General features: G+C 39.9%; 1 protein-coding gene across 1 annotated transcript; it reads left to right on the top strand.

The window, feature by feature from the left end:
* Positions 1-607: 607 nt before the first annotated feature.
* Positions 608-23522, top strand: ZDHHC2 (zinc finger DHHC-type palmitoyltransferase 2). Its single transcript, XM_033160294.1, has 13 exons — positions 608-925; positions 11952-11978; positions 14893-14987; positions 17195-17315; positions 17834-17903; positions 18262-18294; positions 19361-19481; positions 21017-21149; positions 21244-21370; positions 21483-21575; positions 22294-22406; positions 23118-23195; positions 23361-23522. Exons 1-12 carry the CDS (start codon positions 727-729, stop codon positions 23156-23158), a joined length of 1173 nt encoding a protein of 390 aa, XP_033016185.1. The 5' UTR covers positions 608-726; the 3' UTR covers positions 23159-23195; positions 23361-23522.

Raw genomic sequence — 23522 nt, 5'->3', positions numbered from 1 at the left:
TTGTTCCTGACCAGGGGTGCCTACTTGAATAAAATATATTGGGGGGGCAGGTAAACCCGACCCCACATAATCAATCATGGATTAATTTTAGGGGGACCAGGTTTTATGTTGGGGGGAAGGCAGAAACGAGTTATCTGTGATGCAGTTAGTTAAGTATTTTTATTTATTTACTTGATGGGGGGTGCAGTTACGCCCATGTAATCAATCACAAGACACACACACACACACACACACACACACCCTCCCTGTTTGAATGGCAATGCCCATCAACTTTGCAATATTTTATGGGGCGAAGGGACTTCAGCCCCTACATGTTGGTGCCTATGTTCCTGAGGGGATTTCTTGCACCGGAATCAATTATACTGTATATGTGTGCGTGTACTGGTTTTTTGTTTTGTTTTGTTTTTTGCGTGTGTGTCTGTGTGTGAAGAGAAAGAACTGGCTGATGCGGCTTCCTTGGTAGCGTGTGACTGGCGGGAAGGAAGGACGACGCTCGCGGGGCGGGGGGAGTCGGGAGGCGGCTGAGGGGAGGAGCGGCCGCCGCCGCCGCCTCACGCCGCTCCGCCCGGAGAGGCAGGCACAACGGGCGGGCGGGCGGGTGGGAACGGGAGGGAAAGCCCTGGGACCGCGCAGGCGTCGCCTCCGTCGCCGCCTCCGCCGGCGGGGATGTGCGTCGAGGGCCCCGGGCTCCCCCGACGGACCACCGAGCGCTGAGCGGGCGGGAGAATGGGGTGCGGGAAGATGGCGGCGCCGGCTGGGCCGGCGGCTTCGTCGGGCATCTCGCTGTCCCGCAGCAGCAGCAGCCGCTCTCGAGCGGGAGGCGTGAGGAAAAGCTGCCAGTGGCTCGTTTATTGGGTGCCGGTTCTCTTCATCGGGAGCATCGTCGCCTGGTCCTACTACGCGTACGTCGGCCAGCTCTGCTTGAGTGAGTCCCTGGAGGCGTGGGGGAGAGAGAAATGGACGGAGATAATATATATATGGCGACTCGCAGGGCGCGGGGGAGAAGAGAGTTTCTCTGGCCAAAGCTCGCCTAAGAAATGGGGCGCGGTCGCGGTTCGGATATTGGTCCCGATAGAGCCTATTAGCCTTGTCTTCTTCTTCTTCTTCTGCCTCAAGCCTTAAAGCTGCGTCGGGGGCAGCATGAGGGGGGACCTTTTTATTTTATCCCTCCTGCTTGCCTTACGCCCTCCTCCCTCGATAACAACACGCGCATCAGAATTTGAACTTGACTCCTTAGTGGCGTGCTGGGGTTTTTGTGTGTGTGGGGTTTTTTTTTTAATTGTTGTTTGTTGAGGTAAAACACTATTAACACGGGTTGCGCTTTTAGTAGACCCGCATGTGCGTGTGTATGTGTGTGTAAACACGCGTGCACACGCGCGCACGTTCACTCAGAGAGAGAGAGAGAGAGAGACTGTGTCGCGCGCACGCTCGGCATAATCGATTGCCCCAGAGCGCACTCTCCTAAGGTAAACCGGCTGCTGACACACAGCTGATAGGAATACCTTCCACAAGAGGAGGAAGTGGGCACTGCGGGTTTGTGGCTGACAGGGACTCTTGTTTTCACCTAATATTTCCCCCAAAAAACTTTTTCTCCCTTTTCTTTCTTTCTTTCTTTCTTTCTTTCTTTCTTTCTTTTTTTCTGTCTTTCTTTTTGAACACTTAAGATCAAAAATAGTGATTTGGTGCTGCTCTTAATCATGATAGAAAGGCGAGCTTCCTGGTTGGGCTTTTTTCCTGTATGTGTGTGGTGCTCTGGATTATGTAATGCAGAGTAACACACTGTGATTTTGTCTGAAATGTTTTCATGTTGAATAAAACATCCTGCTTTTTGCCTGGCCTTGGGAGTGGTGACAGCAGCAACTAATCCGCTGCTGCTCCTACCGCAGGTTGTTGTTTACATGCTTAGCATTGCCTGGGCTGAGCCAAGAAGGACCTTTCTCTACACAATCCCATGTGTTAAGAAGGATGGGGGGGGGGCAGATGTACACACACTCACAGTGCCTTGGGTTCTCTAAGGATAGGCATACAGTTAACTTGTGATGTTTAGCAGGTGCTCATTGTCTAAGGGCCAAATGGTTGGGACCCTTCTGTGTCTGATTTTATAATTGTGGGTATTTCTGTTTAACGTGTATACAGTATTTACTGTAGCCCAGAACACATTGCTTATTAGAAATGAACAGATACAAAATATAACCCACTTGGCAGGCACTGTATGGAGAAATATTAAATCTTCCTTCATCTCCTACCCCAACGTTATTTTTGTATGGTTCTGGTGTTAAAAAGAGATCTAGGGATTAATTGGAGTGTGATTTTTAGTAGTCTTGGCATTTTCCTTAATCTGCTAAGAATAAAAAGAAAGGTCTCTTGAGAGATACTCTGCCTTTTGTAAATGGTGCCTCCTGGGTTAATTAAATGCTAGCATGTGCTAAGCTACCGTAGGTCCCAGTCATGCACTAAAAAAATCTTATGCTTGCTGGTTTACTATTGTGGTGGTGATGCTTATCTGCAATATAGTAAACAACTAACAGCAGTGTACCTCACACACAGAGTACAACTACAATATGAATTTCTGGGAATTAAAACTGTACACCATTGCCATCTTTTCTATATGCTTTAGATAAACACACACACACACACACACAAATGTGCTTTGAGGATTTGGATCAAAATATGACCGTTTAATTCTGTTTTCTGCTATTGTGAATAAATTTGTGGTAGAGATAAAATTCACTTTATACTATGTGTGTGTGTGTGGACAAGGTTATAATTGTACATCTATAACATGAAATAAAATGTCTTCCCTGTTTCAGTTTCAGATGTAAAATAATGTTACCGGTAAGTGTGCTAAAGGCTGGCTGCTGTTATTTAGTAGATTTTTTGTTGATCTTCTGTGGTTGTCATAACTTTCTTTTTTAAAACAAACAAACAAAATTCCTTCCAGTAGCACCTTAGGGACCAACTACCGGTAAGTTTGTTCTTGATATGAGCTTTCGCGTGCATGCACACTTCTTCAGATACCAAAGCTCATACCAAGAACAAACTTAGTTGGTCTCTAAGGTGCTACTGGAATGAATTTTTTTATTTTTTATTTTGTTTCGACTCAGCAGACCAACACGGCTACCTACCTGTAACTTTCTTTTTTAAACATACAGCAGATGCTTTAAAGGCTGACAGCCCATGTTTAAGACTGCCTACATAGGTAGTGACCAACTTTTTAAGGAAGTGTTCTGCAAATAAAGTCTAAGGTAGATAGCATCACTGTTTTAGTGTATATCATACCAGTAATCTTCAGCTTCTCAAACTTGGGGCTAGTGCAGGATGCAGTTGTCAGTTTTAGTACATATGCCAATTTTTCCTTTTCTCTTTCATTCTTCCTCTGTCTTCTACTTTTTCTCTCCTCCCCCAATCTTTTCCCTCCTCTGAACAGTGTAAAGAAATGAACAAGAAAAGGGTGGAGTTGCATGACCTAGTTTTGAGACACAACCTGACCCAATGCACCTCTCATTTATTGATGTGATTTTCCCCCTCCTTTTGCATAACAGGCAGCAATGCAGTATGGGAGAGAACAACATTTTTTGTCTCTAACACCTGATATTCAGTGGTGTACTGCCTTTGAACATGGAGGTTCCATTTAGCTATCTGGGCCAGTGGTGACCGTACACTTAAATCTAACAAATAACAGGAAAATCTTTTACAGTACTCCATCATATGGATTCAGTTTTTTAAAAAGCTTCCAGCATATAATGTGCGAGAGAGTCCTGCTTTCAAAAAGTTTGTTGTTTAGTCATTTAGTCATGTCCGACTCTTCGTGACCCCATGGACCAGAGCACGCCAGGCACTCCTGTCTTCCACTGCCTCCCGCAAAAAGTACCAGGCTGTATTCTGTTCTGGGTCACAGCAGGATTGTAGCAAGACAGGGGTTGCTACAAACGTAAGCACACACCACTTGCTATGGCTCTTCTGCAAGGCTCATTGTCAGGCAGTGAGTGCAAAAGAGATGCTCTTTCTTTACCTTTCTGGAATATTAAGTGAGAATGAGGAAGCTCAATGCCTGCTAGAAACAATTATTGACTCCCAAACCCAGTGATAGGTTGTAGAATCCTGGTGAATGGTTAATAACCATTTATAGGCTTACCCTATAAATCTTGATCGCCAAGATGGCTGATCGCCGAAGAATTGATGCTTTTGAATTATGGTGCTGGAGGAGACTCTTGAGAGTCCCATGGACTGCAAGAAGATCAAACCTATCCATTCTCAAGGAAATCGGCCCTGAGTGCTCACTGGAAGACAGATCCTGAAGTTGAGGCTCCAGTACTTTGGCCACCTCATGAGAAGAGAAGACTCCCTGGAAAAGACCCTGATGTTGGGAAAGATGGAGGGCACAAGGAGAAGGGGACGACAGAGGATGAGATGGTTGGACAGTATTCTCGAAGCTACTAACATGAGTTTGGCCAAACTGCGGGAGGCAGTGAAGGATAGGCGTGCCTGGCGTACTCTGGTCCATGGGGTCACGAAGAGTCGGACACGACTGAACGACTGAACAACAACAAAGGCTTACCCTCTGTGACAATTGGATATTTCCCATAAAAAAATCTTTGTTATAAACATTTTTGTCTTCAAAATCTAGACTTTGTTTAAAGACACAAATTAGCCGAAGGAAAGCACTTTTAAGCCCTTTTGGTTTCAGTGGGAAAGTTAGTGTGTGCATAACGTTAGCAGGAATGTATCCATAGTGTTTATAAATAAAGCAATTGGACTAGGAATATTGGATTTCAATATGAAATTTAATTCTTCCTCACCCATTAGCTTTTGCCCTAAACATTATGTCCTTAATCTTTGGGAAAGATAGGGCAGATTCTCATGATGACCATTTGGACAATCATTGCCTTATCAGAGATTACTGTACACATTGATGGTTTGTGATCAAATCATAATCACATACAGGATCAGATGTTTAGCATACCATTTTGATTTTTGATGTTGTGCCATTAGTTTTAAGACTTTGTATCTCCCCCAGCCCTAAATACTTTATGTATCTTTAACTGGGAGCCCCAGGAAGTTACCAAGCATTTATTTACTTACTTCATTTATATCCTACCATTCCTTCAAGGAACTCAGGGTGGTGGACATGCTCTACACACACATTTTATCCTAACCCTGTTAGTTAGATTATAGTGACTGACCCAAAGTTATCCAGTGAGCTTAATGACCAATTGTATTTGAATTTCCCTAGTCCAACCTTCTAAACGGAGCCAGCAAACTGGCACCCGCTGGTGCCATGGCACCCATGATCGCCTTCAGCGGTATCCCTGCGCAGAGGCTGCAGACTCTGCTTTCATTTTTTTTTATAAAAGGCCCCCTTAGGAAGAAAGTTGTGAAGCAAAATGCACAGGTACCATTTTAATTGATCTCTGTGAAGTGAGCCAGACTGACTGATCACACCTGTCAAGTGTTTTTATCCAATAGGTGAATTCAGAGCTGTGACAGATACCAGGCAGTAGGAATCTGTGAGGTCCCAAAGAGCTGTTGTTTTTCCCTCCCCTTGGTCCTTGGAATCTCTGTAGTTTGCCCTTCCTTTTCCCCTAGCAACTAAGATGCATCTTTCTTGTGGTGGGTTTGTCTGAGATCAGATAACTCCCAGAAATGATTTTTTGCAAATGCTACAGCACAATACATGTGGGTGGATATTAAATAATTCCCCTTCCCACAAAAGGTAAATGTGAAAACTTTCAAGAGAGGCCTAGGATTGTCTCCTGTGCAGGAGCTAAAGATCAGGCACTGATTAAGAATTCACTATATAGTTTATTTACAGTACGGTGGTGTATATGTTTATTCAGAGGTAAGTCTCTTTGTGTTTAATGTCACAGCCTAGGCTTTGGTTGGCATTGGGGGGAAACAGGGTTATTGTGGGGTTATTGTGGCTTTAACGGGGTTATTGTGGCTTTAACAGCTGTATGATAAGCAGAAATTCAACAGATTAAGCTTTTTATAGTATGGAAATTCAATTGTAGAGAAAGTTTTGCCTACGATTTATGGTCCGTCCGTCCCATGTTTTGTCATACCATGCCCCCTTGCAGCTGTTTTATGACTAGCGCCCACAGTACACTCTCAACATTGTAATTGTGACCACTGGACCAAAATAGTTGGTGACCCCTACCCTATATTAACATATTTTTATTTGCTTTGATTTGTACCATAATATTTCATTGTATTGTTTAATGTTTCTAATTTAACATTATCTTGATCAGTCAATCACATTACAATATCATCAGAGTACATGGGATTTGTGCTGCCATTCTCAAGTTAATTCCTGGGGCGGGTTTTTGTTGTTGTTATCTTTAATTTTCTGTGCCAGAGATTCTATAGCTAAAGACAAAGAGTTTTATCCCCCTCCTTGTTCTTTATTTTCTTATGATTCATGTCAAGCCACAAAACTAGTGTATTGTGTTGTTTGTGTCCGTATGCTCTTGTTCCCTATCTCTGAAATGCCCTGCCTCCTGATACTAGAACATTTCCATCAGTTTTGGTTTTGAAACAATGTTTAAATACATGCTTGTTCTCCCAGTTTCTACTCATTTAGTTAATTTTCCTTCATTTCATTTCCTGTTGTGTCATTCTCATATCTCTTACATTTTTGTCAATTCGATAAGCCTGCAGACAGTACTGTGCTTCATTTTATTGTACATCACTTTGTTTTGTAACTGCTATAGAAGTTATGTTGTCATTGTTATGGAACCTTGTTCTCCCCCACCCCTGCCCTTGATGGTTTTCTGAAGGTGGCAATTACCATTCAACCTGCTATTCTTCTGGTGCTGCAATCCTGCAAATACGTACCTGAGAGAGTGCCATCTTGCATTCAGTAGGACTTAATTCTGAGTAAGGATTCATAGGATTGTACTGTGAATTAATATGAACAACCTAGAAGTCTAAGCAATGGTGTACTGCTTCTGGTGCACGGAACACCATGCCGAGTGCCACAGCGCACAGAAATGTCGTTTACCTTCCCACCACAGCAGTACCTATTTATCTACTCATGCTGGTATGCCTTCAAACTGCTAGGCCGGCAGGAGCTGGGACAAAGCAATGGGAGCTTACCCCATCATGCAGATTTGAACTTCCGACCTTATGATCAGCAAGCCAAGAGACTCAATGGTTTAGACTACAAGATGTAGTGCTGGCCACTAGCTTAGAAGGTCTTTTTTAAAAATCAGACATTTATAGAGGATAGATTTATCTGTAGTTATTAGCTGTGAAGGCTACCAGTAAGTGGAACCTCCATGTTCAGAGGCAGCATCTGAAAATCTGGGAGTTGAAGCAACAGTGGGACAGGTCTATTGCTGTTATACTCTGTATAACAGAGCATTTGGTTTGCCTGATGAAAGCAAATTAATGGAGTAGATGGACATTTGGTCTGATCCAGCAGGATTCTTATTGCATTCTATGCAGCTGTTACCAAAATAGTCTCTACTGCCTTATAGATATGTAATTAATACTACCGTATATGCGAGTTCAATGTGTTCTTAACTATCAGCACCACATTTGGCACATGCTGAAAGAGAAATTGGCTGGGATTTTGCAAGTTGTATATTAGAAATGGCGTTAATGCTCAAGTTACCTTCATCCAGAGCAGTCAAAAACCATTATGATATACAATGGGTGTCCTTATTTAAATTGTTTAAATAAAATATAGAAATACAGTCATACCTTAGTTCTCAAACGGCCTGGTTGACAAACAAATCAGCTCCTGAACACCAAAAACTCGGAAGTAAAGTGTTCCAGTTTTGGAACATTTTTCGGAAGCTGAACGTCTGATGTGGCTTCCGCTTGAGTGCAGGAAGCTCCTGCAGCCAGTTGGAAGTCATGCCTTGGTTTTTGAACAGTTTCGGGAGTCAAATGGACTTCTGGAATGGATTAGATTTGAGAACCAAGGTTCCATTGTATGTATTAGATCTCTGTAATTGCTACTGGAGACTTGCCAGTACAGACAATGACTAGTAAATGTGCGCCTGAAAGTTGCTTATGCACGCACAGTCCTGAACCAGGAAGTTACCGAAAAAATGGGTGGAACAGGGGCATAACAGGTGGGGTGTGCTTATACGCACTCAGCTGGCGCATGTGGGGGGCCGGGAACAGAATCTCCATGTGAAATGGTCGTCAGCTGTATTTGCTGTAGCTATAAGGTTAAAGAAACTGGGTTTTTTTACCCTCTCTTCTTCTTCACCCTTTCATATTCCAATACTGAAAAAGAGCCATGCAGCACCTCAAATGCTAACAGATTTATTGTAGTAGAAGCATTCAATGAAAAACATATGCTACAATGAATCTGTTAATATTTAAGGTGTTATAAAATGCTGCTGTTATTTTTGCTGTAATGGATTAGCACAGCGAAACCACCCCTCCCTGATTTTTTATCACTCTATTTTAATATTTTTGCAAACCATACTCGAAAGGAGCTGCACTGGAACTGCTTGTGAGGAACTGCCTCTGACACATAATTTGTACTTGCATTGCATGTAGCTGCAATGCAGCCACTGATTCTATAACCTTACTCAAGGGGGAAGACTGTAGGCTTCTGGCCAGGAATGTTGAAATAATTTTAAAGAACTTACTTTTTAAAAAACTAGTATTTTAAAACTGGTATTCAGCAAAAAAGACACACAAATGAAGAATAATTATGACCGCTGGGAACAGCAGAGGACTTTTCCTGTTACCGGTAATCCAGAAGCAGGCATATAGATAGTATCTTCAAGCCAAACTGGAATTTGTATGCAACTGTGTATGACTCTCCCATGTTTACCCACAATTAAGTTTGGAGAAACAACTAAATGGAAGATTTGTTAACTCTTCTTCCCTCTTCCTTCTTCCCCCTCCAAATTACACCCTACTCCCAGCAACTTCTGTCAGCCTAGCAGTTCGAAAGCATACCAGCGCGAGTAGATAAATAGATACCACTGTGACAGGAAGGTAAATGGTGTTTGTGTGCTCTGGCATTCTTCATGGTCCTCCGTGCTCCAGAAGCAGTTTAGTCATGCTGGCCATATGACCCGGAAATCTGTCTGTGGACAAACACCAGCTCCCTTGGCCTAAAAATCGAGTTAAGTGCCACACTCCATAGTCTTGTTTGACTGACTTATTCATCCAGGAATCCTTTACCTTTAACTTTACTCCTAGCAGCTTTTATCCCTCACATAAAAAGGTCAGTCTTTTTTTGTGTCCATGAGTACATCTAAAATCTTGAGAGAGTGTCATGAATGCTGTCACAAAATGAGAACCATAGGAATACCCATTCACAAAATGACTGTTAATGACGACCGTTGCAAAAACACCCATTTCACAGAAGACAAACTCTCCTCTCCCTCCACATAGGATAAAGAGAATCACACATTTCTATGCCTCAAGGAGAAATCACATAGAAACACACTCTTACTACTTCCCTTCTTGTTTGGATCATTTTACGTGCACTCCCTCCAGATGCACTGCGTTGGTCACTGCTGTAACAAACCAAAAACTATGTCTTCATACTTTACCTTCCTACTTGCCTGTTTTTGGTCCTTATCTCATCCAGAAAAAATTCATAGAGGCAGGACGTGGTAAAGAGTGATGATCCCCTGGTCATCTTGGTGTTCTTTTTAAGGTGGTGATTGCTTCCTTCCCTCTTCTGAAGGGAGAAGAAAAAGGTGGAGAGCTCAGAGGCCTTACGGGCACCCTGGGAGGTCAGCATGGGGCTCAGCTGTATTCATGGGCACCATGTTAGCAATTCCACAGCCCCAACAAAATGCCAAATGCATATACAGCCATTTGTCTACTTCTTTTGCCCAGGGAAACTGGTGTTATATGGCCATGGTGGCTAGGAGCAGTCAGCCCTGTTTGAATTTCATAAGTGAAGTTAGTTGTGGCTTGACTAACTTGTTTAATTGGTTTTAATAGAACTTAGTCATAACTATGTACAGAAGTATATGGGCTTTCCTCTCTGGGCAGTGTATTAGAGATTAAAATAGAGTGGATTTTTACCAGCACAGAAACAAACCAGTATGTTTCAAACAGAACGGTGAAAAAGTATGGTGTATTAGACATAACACAAAACAAGGAGAACATTTTGGATGTACTCTATGCAGAAAGTAATGTGATTGCAAAAAAAAACACAACCCCACAAATGACAAGGACCTGGAGGTTAAAATTGTAATGATAATTCCTATAGCACTTTTTATTTTTTCCCAAGTGGTTTTAATCTATTACATTTTCTGTTTGAACAAGTATGTAAAATAGTCCACTTATTTCCATATGCGCGAAATATAGGCTAAGAAAAAGTGACTTGGCCAAGACCACAGTCAAATCCATGACACTGATGATATTTGAACCAAATATCCTTAGTGCGGGTCTTTCTTTATCCATTAGGCAGACCAGCTCACTAGATAGCTTTGCTCTGTGTGGCACATGAAATATTGGTTGAGTCTCGCATATAAATTTTTAAAGGAAAAGATCTTGAAAAAATATGTTGTGACAGTTAGGCAATACATTGGAAGTATTTTAATTGAAAGATTTGTCACATAATTTTACTGTGACAAGTATAAGTAATATTCAGCAACGTCTGGTACTTAGCTATATATAGACATGAAGCAGAAGCACTTTGAAGCATCAAGTTGAATGAGAAAGTTAAAACACATGCTTAAATTTTTCCAGCTGAAATCAGTTGAACCTCAAATGCTTGTGCATCCACATACATTGTAAGCACATTCAGTTTACTCAGCAGAAGATGTTGGACAAAGGACCTCAAGGTGCCACTCAGTCATATTTGACTTGTTTGTTTGTTTCTTTATTCAGAAGCATTTTTCTCCCACTCTTAGGCCCCAAAACTCCCAAAGTAACTCACATAATATCAAAAACAAATGACAGTCCCTGCCCACAGGCTTACATTGTAAAACTTTATAAAACATAATGTTGTGTATCAAAGGGGATGGGGAAAGAAGAACAGGTAAATTCAGGTAGCAGTTTTGAAGTTACTGAGTTTGGATCATAACAAACTTGAATGGAAGTAGTTGAGGAAGAGCAGGAGCCAAACAGAGCTGGTCTCAGAATCGGGTGGGGTGAGACCTGCTTTCCATCTTTCCCTCTGCTGCTGCCCAATGCAGTGTTTGTGTCTCAAAATACTATAATTAGTAAAACCTAAAATTGAATTACATAACCCACATTTAATTCTTTTACCACCAATGCAGTTTTGATCATGAAGGGTTAATGCTGTATACCTTTAGAAATAAATGAAATAAAATTGATGGATGGGGGAAGAAAACTACCAATAAGTCATGGTTGTTTATCACTCTATTTCAATTTATAATAATTCCACTTGTAGATAAATTGTTAGTGATCATCCAGTTGGTGATCCCATTTTAACATTATAGCTAACAATAATGGGAAATTTCGGTTTCAACCCCCTAGCTGTAAGAAAAGGTCATCAAGACCCTGGGAGCCAGGAGCCCCTTTCCCTCCACCACCACTCTCAACCCCTTTGGGGGCATATCTCTGCAGACTAGCACTTTAAAGAGTGTTGTCTATCTTAATACTTTCCACTGGCTTAAGAAGTCTTTCCTGTCTCAAGTTGAAACTCCTGTATCCTCGTTCACACTAGAACTTACTGAGAAGAGTACTTCTCTCTTCCTTTTAATGCAGTTATGGCTGTTCACCCCCTCAAGGATCTAATCATTTTTTCAAGAGAGAATATCGGCCCCAGAATGTCCCCCCTTTATTTACTTATAAATATTGTAACTGCCAGGATATTATCCCAGGGTTGGTTGGTTTTGGAATGGATGTTTAATTAATCACAGCAATTTACAAGGTAAAATTTTATATTAATTAACAAATGTACACATTGTCTCCAGAAGATGGGAATGTCTTGTTTGTGTTCAAATAATGGCAACTAATATTTTTCAATTTGTTTCTTTCTGTCTCTCTTGCAGTAACCATGACAAATATTGGAGAAAAAGGTAACTGTTTATTTATTATTAAAATTTATGTTTTGTTTTTCTTACAATATCTCAAAAAAACAGAGTTCAGTTAGCTTTATCAAGGTTTTACTACACATTTTGTGATTTACACTCTGCAAATTGATTCCTATATCTACACATGTAATTATTATTTTTTTAACTTATACCAGGATGAGCAGTTTTGAATTCAGGGCCTGCCAACAGAAAAATTGCTGACAGGCCTGGAAAAAATATTTTTCTGTGCAGTAGTAGTAGTAGTAGTCAAATGAAACATATATAGAATATAAGGCAAGGGGGGGGGAGAGAGAGAGAGAGAGAGAAGGAATGCTTATGAAGATATGATTTTGAATCAGCTTATGTAAGTTACTCAATTATCAAGTTCAATATCAATGCAAGTAAAGAAGGATAAAATAGAGTTTTGGTAGAATCCTACTCTGCATTTTATTACTCCTTTTCTTGATATCCTGATTACTGTTTGCATGGGGAGGTATTTAAGAGTGTGTCTCCCCTTCCGCACAGTCTGAATGGCAGAAACTGCTGCTTTATAGTACAGTACATGTTGGAAATGTAGGTGGCTTCTTTATTTTTTCCCCCCATTTGGGGATATAGAAATCAAAATTTTCCCCATTTGGGGAAAAAAACAAACTATGCTGTGAAGCAATTATGGTTGGTAGGTCACTGCAGATGACACACCTCTGTTTCTGCTGTTCAATAATTACTAAGAAAGTTGTTTATGTTCCAAATTGGTGCCTGGAGGCAGGAATGCACAAGATGAGGGTTAAATTGATGCTTAATCCAAACAAGACACAAGTGCTCCTGGTCAGAAGAGAGACTGATTCTGGAACAGGGATTCAGCCTGTTTTGGATGGGGAAGAATATTGTTGAAAGCTTTGGCATTCACCTATAAAGTCCTAAATCGTTTAGGTGCAGGTAGACTAAAGGACTGCCACCTTCCAGACTAGCTTGCCTGCTGCCTAAGATCTAGTGGGGAGAACCCTCTCTGTATCCTACTTATAGAAGAAACATGGATGGTAGGCACCCAAGAGAGGGCCTTTGATGTGGCCACACCTAGATCTTGACTTGTCCTTTTAGGTTTGAATGCCTCACTCCCTGGACAATTTCATCAGTTATTGAAGACCTTTCCATTCCAGCAAGCTTTCACTGCAGCACTTTGGATAAGAGTCTGTGTTGAAGACTACCAGTTATTTGTCGTGCCTGTCATATCTGTATTTTATTAATATGTTTTATTGTGTACTTATGTAAGCTGCCTTGAGTGAGGTGTAAGCCTTGGAAAGGCTGGATATTCTTATTAAATAAATAAATATTCTTATTTAAATAAATACAGTGGTACCTTGGTTTTTGAACGTAATCTGTTCCAGAAGACCATTCGACTTATGAAACATTCGAAAACTGAAGCATTTACATATGGAAGCATTTAACTAACGGAAAACTTAATACAGAAGCCACATGGCATGTTCGACTTCCAAAAAGCATTTGAAAACTGAAGCAGTTACTTCCGCGTTTTTGGCGTTCGAAAACCGAAACTTTCGACTTCCGAGACATTTGAAAATCGAGGTACCACTGTAAATAGTTATTAGAGTAAAGAGGTTCATCATATTCTTAGATCAGTGTTGCCAATCTGGATATGTCCTCACTGCCAAAAAAAAAAATCTCCCCCCTCCAATCCCTGGAGCAGTTTGGCAGTTTAAAGAAGTTTCCTTTTCAGAAAGGAAACTAATAAGATGATGAATGAATGCATCACTGTGTGAACGATCATGAGGCACTTATAAAAACAAAAACAAAAAAACGTGGAGAACCAATCTGAAGCATGCGAGAGGAGCAATACCAGGGTTCAGTTTGCTGGTGTGCACATCATTTCAGTTGCAAACCTGGGAGGAATCCAAGCTCACACTACTGCTGGAGAATCTGCTATGAGGTCTGGTTCCGTATATTATATCTGTCCTCATTGCAAAGTAATACTCACTCAACCATTGCTGAAAATCAGCAGCTCAGAACCTTAATCTTGGAAACCTTAACTGGACCCTTCGCTGAGCCAGAAATGTCAGTCATTGGGAAGGAATTACTTCAGATGCAGAACTAATGAGACTTGTTCATGGCTTTGTAGTCTGCCTGATTTAAACTGTAACTGTTTCTTAAGTTATGTTTTTATGACTTCTATTGGATTTTATTGATTAGTAATGACTACTTATCCTGTGGGCTTATTGATTTAGTGTTTAATATCATTGTGTTCGTTTAATTATTTTAAGTGTCCACAGCAGTGGGAGCCCTCTATGGTGATGGGAACTTATCAGATGAATCAGTGAGTTAATTAATTAAATAAATAGAAATATCCAATAGACAAGCTCATCTCTTAACGCTGTGTTCTTCAAGAACAGCCAGATAAATTTCCCATGGGTTAAGGGAGGATACCGGAGGACATTAAATTGGTTGCGAGTACACCTCATCTTTCTCACTCTAGTACCTTGGTCTGCTCCTATAGCTTCCAACCTTGCATGACTTTACTCATTTTATAGATGCTGTCTCCTGCGTGCCCTCCACACCTGCCCCAAATCTTCTTGGTGGGCTTGGGAAGTGGGGAGGTGAATGGGAGATAATTTCATCAAGCAAGCAGAAATGCTTGCACTGGCAGAATAATCAAATTAGTACAGTACTAAATTGCACCCATAGAATTCTTCCTAGAAAACCTTATAAGTCTGGCTGCACATTTTCTGGTAGTGCTACTTCTTTAATTACCCTTACTTTATTTTATAGTTGTGCTGATGTTTTGATAGCACTGTTACCTACTGTGGATCCTTGGAAATGCTTAGCTTCATCTTAGTTGCCTGTATATTTCTTACACTATTATGCAGTTTCTGTAATTTGTTTAATGCCTTTATTTATGTCTTTGTTTTAGTGGTGTGCCTGCTTGCCTACCATCTATTTTTCACGATGTTTGTGTGGTCTTACTGGAAAACAATCTTTACATCACCAATGAATCCTTCCAAAGAAGTAAGTTACAGTGTGGTGTAAGAAAAACGCCTTTGTTAATTTTGTTTCTGGTGCATAATATCCCCATTTTTAAGGTGTAAGTAACACCTTGTATGAATTCGTTAACTCTAGATCCCATTCACTTGAAGGCCACCAGTTAGCAAAATATAGTCATTATTGATAGTTGCAAACATTTTACACCTGGGTGAATAAAATCACAACTAATACTACAGGGTTCTTTCATGCACTTTGGTTTGTCTGTGTGTTGTTTGAAAGATTTTTACCCAGCTCAGCAAAAAAAAAAGGGGGGGGAGGCAGTCCTTGCCTTCAAGCTTACAATCCAAAAGGCAAGACACACAAAAGAAAAGGACTGTGAATGAAGGAGGAAAGAAAACCAAGGCACTTGGTCTTAATTTTTTCAAGCTTAGCAATAGGACATGATAACTTAATTGTGTCTCCCATTGAGACCATTTGAGGGTTGAAAAGGTTGACTTTTCAGACTCTGTCACCTGGGGTTGAGATTTGAATAATATGGAGCATTGAAAAAGATAGGCTGCGGGCTTCCTGTTTCGGGGGGGGGGGGAGATAATCAGATAATGATGAGGGAATTTCATTATCTACATCCCTCTTTGGTTGGAAAAGGAACCAGGCTCTCACCCACCGTTTGCCTGGCAGTCTGGCACTCACTTCCCCATGGAATGCGAAGGCAGGCAAAGGCACTGGGTGCTTGGAGCACTCCGGCTGCCATGACCCCACCCCCCCAATCTCATTCCTGGAAGCACAGGTTGTCCTGTTAATTGGATTCTAATTGGAGTAAACTACAGGCATGTGCCAGAGACAGACAAGAAACAGTGAGAACAACCCAGCTATAAAGATGTAAAAGGTTTGGACTAATAGCAGATTTCATTCGGTGAAAGAGACAATGGAGGGAGGGAAGCCCACAGTTTGCTTATTTAAAGTTTTTTTGTACATTTACGATATGGCAGCCCTCCCTGGAATGCAAGTTTTATTAAAAATATCTGCACAAGTGAGGATGGAAGAAATTGGAATATAATATGGAATTTAACAAAATTGGAACTGCGTGAGTGAGAGAAAGGAACTGAGAGGGAAGGGGGGGCGAAACGCTATGCTTTGAAAATACAGAGCAAAATCCTCCCTAATCTCCATTATCCACAAAGGAATGTGTTCAAGATAAGGATAATTGGCCATAAATCAGTGCCAGGGAGAAAAGGAGTCTATCAGCAGCGGGAATAAAAGTCTTTGGATTAACTATTTGCAGTCTGAATTCAGACCGTTCTTCCTAGGCTGGAAAAATGGCAAAGACGGCTTGTTTACTGGAAGCCGAATTGTGGGACAAAGCAATGCAGTGACTTTTGAAAACTGTGATATAACAGCTTCTCCCAGGGCATGATAGGAACCATCAACAGTTGCAAGAATGAAGGATACAACACCATGTATGGATGAGGAAACGTCATGGAAAAAACTGTCATATGCAAGAAAGAATAAGGATTACAGCTAAAGTTCCTCACTTGAAACTTTATAAATTATATATTATACCAACACGAATAGAAATCACAAGATTGTAGCTGTTATAAGGGATTATTATATTTGAATGGAATGGAATGGAAATTATTAAAAATTTGCAACGCAGAAAAGATGTAGAAGAATGAAATCATCAACTCCAGGATGTAAGGGAGCCAGTTTAATTAAATTGTAAAATTTGACATTTGAAGAATTGGCATTAATAATTGTATTAATTGGATAAAATTGGTATTGTTATAATGAGGGTACTATTGGAACGAAATTGGAAAATCATTAAAAATATTTTTTTAAAAAGAGAGAGAGACTGCAATCCTAACCCCATTTACTGTACCTTAGAAAGTCTTTTCACTCGTCTTTTTTCCACAAACAAAATTAACAAATGAATAGCATGAAGTAATTTATGATAGTTTCCAGATTACACATGGTCTTTGGGAGGCACACACATAAAGCATAGAATTGTAGAGTTGGTAGGGATCCTGAGGTTCATCTAGTCTAAACCCCTGCAGTGCAGGAAAAAGGAGCTGTCCTGTACGGGGATTGAACCTGCAACCTTGACTTTATCAGCACCATGGTATAACCAACTGAGCCATCATGAAAATCACCTGGTACATCATAACCATGTATTCAAGATGTGTAAGAACATTTGCCTATTATTGTGCTACTAATTCAGTTTCCTTTTTTTCTAGTACCACCTGACCTATGCAGATAAGGAACTGTTAGACAGAGAACCCAGAAGTGAAATCCTTCAAGAAGTGCTGAGGAGAGCAGCCAAGGACCTCCCCATCTACACAAGAACAATGTCTGGAGGTAAAGAGTTGTAAAGATTGAAGCGTTTCCACTCCTAAACTCACTGGGAAATTATTGTTCTTCCTGGGGGAATTCTCTTAGAAGAGATGCCTGTAAAACTCCACTTCTCTTGTGCTTTGTATGATTAACTTAAAACAGATTGGTGTGTGTGTGGATTTAGTCCTGTTCCCCTTCAAGCAGCTGGTTGATATGATTGCCAGTAATCTTTCAAGCTACATGAGTGCAAAGTTAGTTTTAGGGTAGTAACTAACAGTGCAATCCTAAGAATGTTTACTTAGAAGTAAGTCCTATTTAATTCAGTGGAACTTTTTAAGGGTGGTTAGGACTGCAGGCTTAAATCAGCTTATATTTTTTTCACCTGTTATGGTTAGAAATATTACATTGTTAGCAAGTTAAGACATGAAAAAGAAACATGAATTTCTTGGCAGAACATTCCCACCCCCCTTACTGCATCAGTTTCTGGGACCAGCAGAACAGTAACATTTATGTTAAACAGAAGTCTTTTTCTGTCTTTGCAGCAATCAGATACTGTGACAGATGCCAACTTGTAAAACCAGACCGTTGTCATCACTGCTCTGTTTGTGATAAGTAAGGAACAAATATTGCAAGGCTATGTAGCATTTCTGGTATTGCTGAAGGAGTTGAGCAATGAAAATTACCTGCATGGATTACTGAAGAAATTATATATACTTAAATAGTTTTTTCTTTTATTAATGGTTATTATTCCTTTATAAATCAGTATTTGATTATTTATTCTCTCAGTGTGGAATTCTGCTATTATTTACATGTGTGGATAGCCCGATGATCTCATTGGGACATAACACCTGAGTAACTCATTGAAAAAAATTGTATGCTTAATATTTGAGGCATTTCATAGATTATTAGCTATCACTGCAAGCTTGAGGCTGCCGATTATATTCTATTATTGTTGTTTGTCTTTTTAAAGATGTATTTTGAAAATGGATCATCATTGCCCTTGGTAAGTAACCATGTTACTTCATCACTTTGGATTAGATAATATGGGAAACAAACACTGTTTCCTGATGGTGAGGGGTGAAAAGTTTTACTCACAAGATCTGAGGAAGTGGCATGACAAGATCTTGTGGCAATAGCACAGCATATTGGGGATAGTAGCTTTGCAGCAACAGTGATAACTGTTGGAACGGAATCACCTGTTTTTTGCTTTTTCTTTTATTTTTTGTTAAACAAGGTATTTGTGTGTGCTATCTTGGAGAGGAGTACCACATAGTCTACAGCTAAGGAAAATAGAAACATTTCACAATATGGCAGGGAATTGCTATGAAGGAGGAAAGTGAAACCTGTGTTTTGCATGGTTAGTTTTTCAGGTATTAAAAGGTTATGTGAGAACTCCTGCTACATGGGGCCACATTCTTCAAAAGAAATCTAGATACAATAGATTTTTTTATCGTTCTTTTAATTTTAATTTTTAAAAAACAGGAATAATTGTTTTTGTCAGAATAGCAATTTATGCCAGGGAAAAGGAGTGTTATTAATCTCCAGTAAGTCAGGGTGGTGTCCTGATGGTGTTGCATTTTAACTGCCATCAACCTGGCCTGCAAAACTCAGAATATGTAGTCCAACAGTACCTAGAAGACACCACATTGGTTATTGTGCACAGATTTTTTTGGCATTGGAATTCCATCTAGAACAACCATGGAAGCCTAGAGAAAAGTAAATATTTTCAACAATAATTTTAAGTTCATGCACAGGAAATATAGATGTATTTTAGTGCTTGAGTCTACTGCAGCTATGATGTGCTCCTTGTGCAAAGCCCAGGGAGAACATCTGAAAAAGCCCAGATCCCATTGATATGCAAGTGGCTCCCTTTGAGGACAGACATTTTTATGTTTGCAATATTCCTCAGCACCCCGTCACTAGTGCCTTAAATAGAGAAATTTCATTGATTATAATGGATTAGAAAGGTGGGAGGTAAATACATAGTTTGAGGCCTATGAAGAAATATAAATGGAAATTAATTAATTATATGTGTGTATTTTCAGTGATGCAAGCTTCTTTTTCCCTAGGGTGAACAACTGTGTTGGATTTTCCAATTACAAATTTTTCCTTCTTTTCTTGGCATATTCTCTGTTATACTGCCTTTTCATTGTTGCAACCGATTTACAGTATTTTATTAAATTCTGGACAGTAAGTTTTAAAAGTATTTCATGTTTCAAATATTTAGCTCTGTAAACATAAACATGTTGACTGCTTATATATCGGGTACTATCCTAAACACAATTACTAGGCAGTAAAGAAAGTAAACCCAGCTGGACAGTGGGAATCATTTTCAAGTAAAAAAAGCATAGGATTGTTCTAACAAATGTTCATATATTATCTATTTTTAGACTGCATTTTAGACTTTTGTGAACCACCCTGAGATCACAGGTATAGGGCAGTATACAAATTTAATAACTAATAATAATATAATAATAATAATTGGAAGAGTTCTACCTCAGTTTTTGTAGTCATGGTCAGTGATTATGATTTGGTAAGGGAGAAGAAGAGTAATAAGCTTGTTAATGCTTTGGGGAGGAAAAACCTGTCACTGGAATTCACAGTTGTTTTTATGCTAGCTGACAAAGATCAAAAGCATTTTAAAAAATGGCATATGGCCTACATTCACTGTTAAAAGCCACTCAGGGTTGATGCCAGGTTTGATAGGGCCTTTGGTGGCAGTGACTCTTAACCGCCCCTTTCCTTTATCTTACCTGACAGGCAGGCTCAGCAGCAAAAAGAAAAAAGCCAATCTAGTAGCAAGTGTAACTTCGGACACCTGCCATTTTAATTCATTGATGATGCCTCTGCTGCCCCAATGTAGCATCACTCTGGATCAATGCTATGTTGGGGCCTCAGTGGCATTGTATAGGAGTTAAAATGGCAGGCCACAGCCAGGTTCAGCGCTGAGAGGAGTAAGCATTGTAAACTTTGTTTAGTTGTGCTTGGTTTCCATTGAAATCTATGTTAACTGTTATTTTAGTCCAAATTAACTTAGCAAAGGAATTTAACTAAAACTGATTTACTCTGGATTCATATTCATAATCTCATTTTCAGGCCACTGCTGAACTACCATTTACGGTGGCTGTCGAATATCAGGTATCCTGTCTGAAAATGAGAAGTTACACAGGGAAAGAATGCATTATTACCGAGGCATAGTAATTGTGCGCACTGTGATACAATATGAAAATGAAACAGTGCTTATTAATAAAATTAACCTTACTTCCTGAGGCTGTGATCCATTAGTACCCATAGAATATTTATCATATACCTTGGTTTTCGAACAGCCTAGTTCTCTAATGTTTTGTCTCCCGAACATTGCAAACCTGGAAGTGAGTGTTCCGGTTTTCGAACGTTCTTTTGGAAGCAGAATGCCTGACAGGGCTTCTGAGGCTTCCAATTGGCTGCAGGAGCTTACTGCAGCCAATCAGAAGCCATGCTTTGGAAGTCGAATGGAATTCTGGAACGGGTTCCGTTCAAATTCTGAGGTACGCAACTGTATCTTCCACCATTCTCCCAAAGTATTGAGGGTGGTGTATCTACGTGTGTCCCAGTAATTCTATAAACTACTTAATTAAATTTCCTTAGCAATTAGAGAAGTCCAACACACGTGATAAAAGATTCTCTTTCTTCCCCCCCCCCAGTATAAAGTATTGACATTCCCCCCCCCCTTCCTCTCTTTATAGAATGGCCTTCCTGATACTCAAGCCAAGTTCCATATTATGTTTTTATTCTTTGCCGCAGCCATGTTTTCTGTCAGCTTAACATCTCTCTTTGGATATCACTGTTGGTTAGTGACCAAAAATAAATCAACATTAGGTGAGGATTCATAATTTGATTCAGTCCATATTCTGTGAACTGTGTGCACCGCTTTTAATGGGTTAAGGAATGTAAACATCTCTTCACTTTCCAGAGGCATTCAGAGCACCTGTTTTTCGACATGGAACGGATAAGAATGGATTTAGTTTGGGATTTGACAAAAACCTAAGACAAGTCTTTGGGGATGAGAAAAAATATTGGTTGTTGCCAGTGTTTTCCAGGTAGGTGTTATATTGAGAGAAAACCGGTTATGTTTTGAAACCAACAGTGAATGTTGAAAGAGTTTTTAATGCTGCTTGCCTACTTACAATGTTGTTTCATTTTACTTTTCAGCCTAGGTGATGGATGCTCCTTTCCTACCTGCCTTGTTAACCAAGATCCTGAGCAGGCTTCTACTCCTTCTGGACATAGTTCTTCAAACAAAAAGTAAACCTATATTTATTCCTTGTCAAGTTTCCACTTACCTTGTTGTTGTTTTTTGTTTCTTGCCTGCTGCTTAGATAGTAGTCATATTAACATTTAAGTGTACATTGGCATAGAAGCACTCTCACAAGTAGCATTTGAGACACATAATTAATGACCTTGTACAATCCACAATTCTTGATTGCAGAAATGACTGTAGATAGCATTCTTCAATGTGATCATTTAAAAACAAATACACATGCTTGCTCCATATTTTTACAGAAAGGAGAATCTTACTCTCTCCAGTTCGTGCTGGTTTTTTGTAAGCCACTCTTGAGAACATTTTCAGCAAAAGGGCAGGGTATAAAATTTATAAAATAAGTAAGTACTGCGATTAAACAAACATGGTACCCATAATGCAGCACATGAATGCTGCATTGTGACAAAGCATGGCAACCATACCATATGAGCACTCGAATACCTGGCTAATATCTTATCTCAATGAGGAGTTGAAAACCTCTAGCTTGTATCTCCTGCTGCTCTCTCTAGCACACATGCATCAACAATTCAGACTAACCTGTTTAGGCACTGGAATTCATCAAATGCACCAGGAAACACAGAACAACAAAGTTGGAATATTTATAGGAAAAATAAAAACATTGGTAATGAGATTCCTCACCCTAACCTGGTGGTCTTCTAACTATATTTTTGCTCCTCCTTCAACATTTTTGTCATTGAATAGTGAGAATAGTCATCATTTTCCTGCTAAACCATTACGAGACTCCCAAAGTCATCTCCTTACTGACTCTCAGTCTTGGACAGAAACCAGCGCAAGTATTGAAAATAACAAATCGGGTAAGAGATTATTGTGGCTTTTTATGCTGTGATGTTTTCAGGGTGACTTGCTTGCAGGCCTAGCTTTCAGTCCCATTTGAAAACAAAATAAAATTTATGTACATATCAAAGCAGATACTATATAAGCAGTTCCTTTATACCTAAACCCTAATTTGAAACCTGCAACTTTCTGGGCAGTGAGTGAATTAAAAGCAGGGGATGTCTGGCAACAAAAAGGGGAATATAGTCTGTTGAAATAAATATGCATGAGAATGCAGCACAGCTTGTCCTTTAAAAAAAAAGTTCCCTGAATCAGTTGGGGAATTGGTATCTTTATTACACATACCTGCTCCATGGACCACAGTAGTCTTTGGATTTCTGATTTTGAGACCTATTCATTAAGTATAGAGACCTCATACAGACAGATGACCAAACTCCACAAGAGGCATTTATAATATTTTTTTACTTCTGTTATGCATGCAACTGTTTGATGTAGGCTATCTGAAGGACAGTATTCTCCTATTTGTCAAAGCATTACCAAGATCTGTTCCACTGCAGACAATATCCATTGCCCATAATATCATATATTTTAGAGAAATTAAGGGTAGCAGCAACAGATGTATGTTGAAGGAATGTAGAATTCTGCTGCTGAGGCTGTCTGGTAAAATTAAAAAAAGAAAAACCCCAACACCTAGGAACCAGTGCTTCAAAGCATCATTTTATTTTTCAAAGGTATGACCAATCCTGCACTAACGATAGAAAATGAAACCTAGTCATGCAAGTACAAGAGAGAAATTCTGGATCTTTAAAGTAAGTTGTTCTTTTTAAAAATAAACTTTTATAATTAAATAAATTTCTCTTTTATAATCTTCTGTAGTTCATGATCTGCATGTGATTTAGATTTTGGAGACATGACAGCCCTTACATCAGAACTCTTTGTTTTTCATACTGGTGTGCTTTAATGCTTTGTTGTAGTTAAGAATTGTTGATGAGAGGATGAAGGATTCCTCGACAACATCAGCATCCATTGACCAGCTGTTCCAGTCCACTGCAGCGTGGATGTGCCAGAAGATATTTCAAGATCTAATTTAGCTGTCTTTGTATCATCACTTGAAATATAAGACCCGTAACCATCTC

The sequence above is a fragment of the Lacerta agilis genome, chromosome 9 (genome assembly GCF_009819535.1).
Source record: "Lacerta agilis isolate rLacAgi1 chromosome 9, rLacAgi1.pri, whole genome shotgun sequence".
NCBI lineage: Eukaryota > Metazoa > Chordata > Lepidosauria > Squamata > Lacertidae > Lacerta > Lacerta agilis.
The sequence above is the reverse complement of the archived record's forward strand: the minus strand, read 5'-3'. Positions and strand labels throughout refer to the sequence as shown.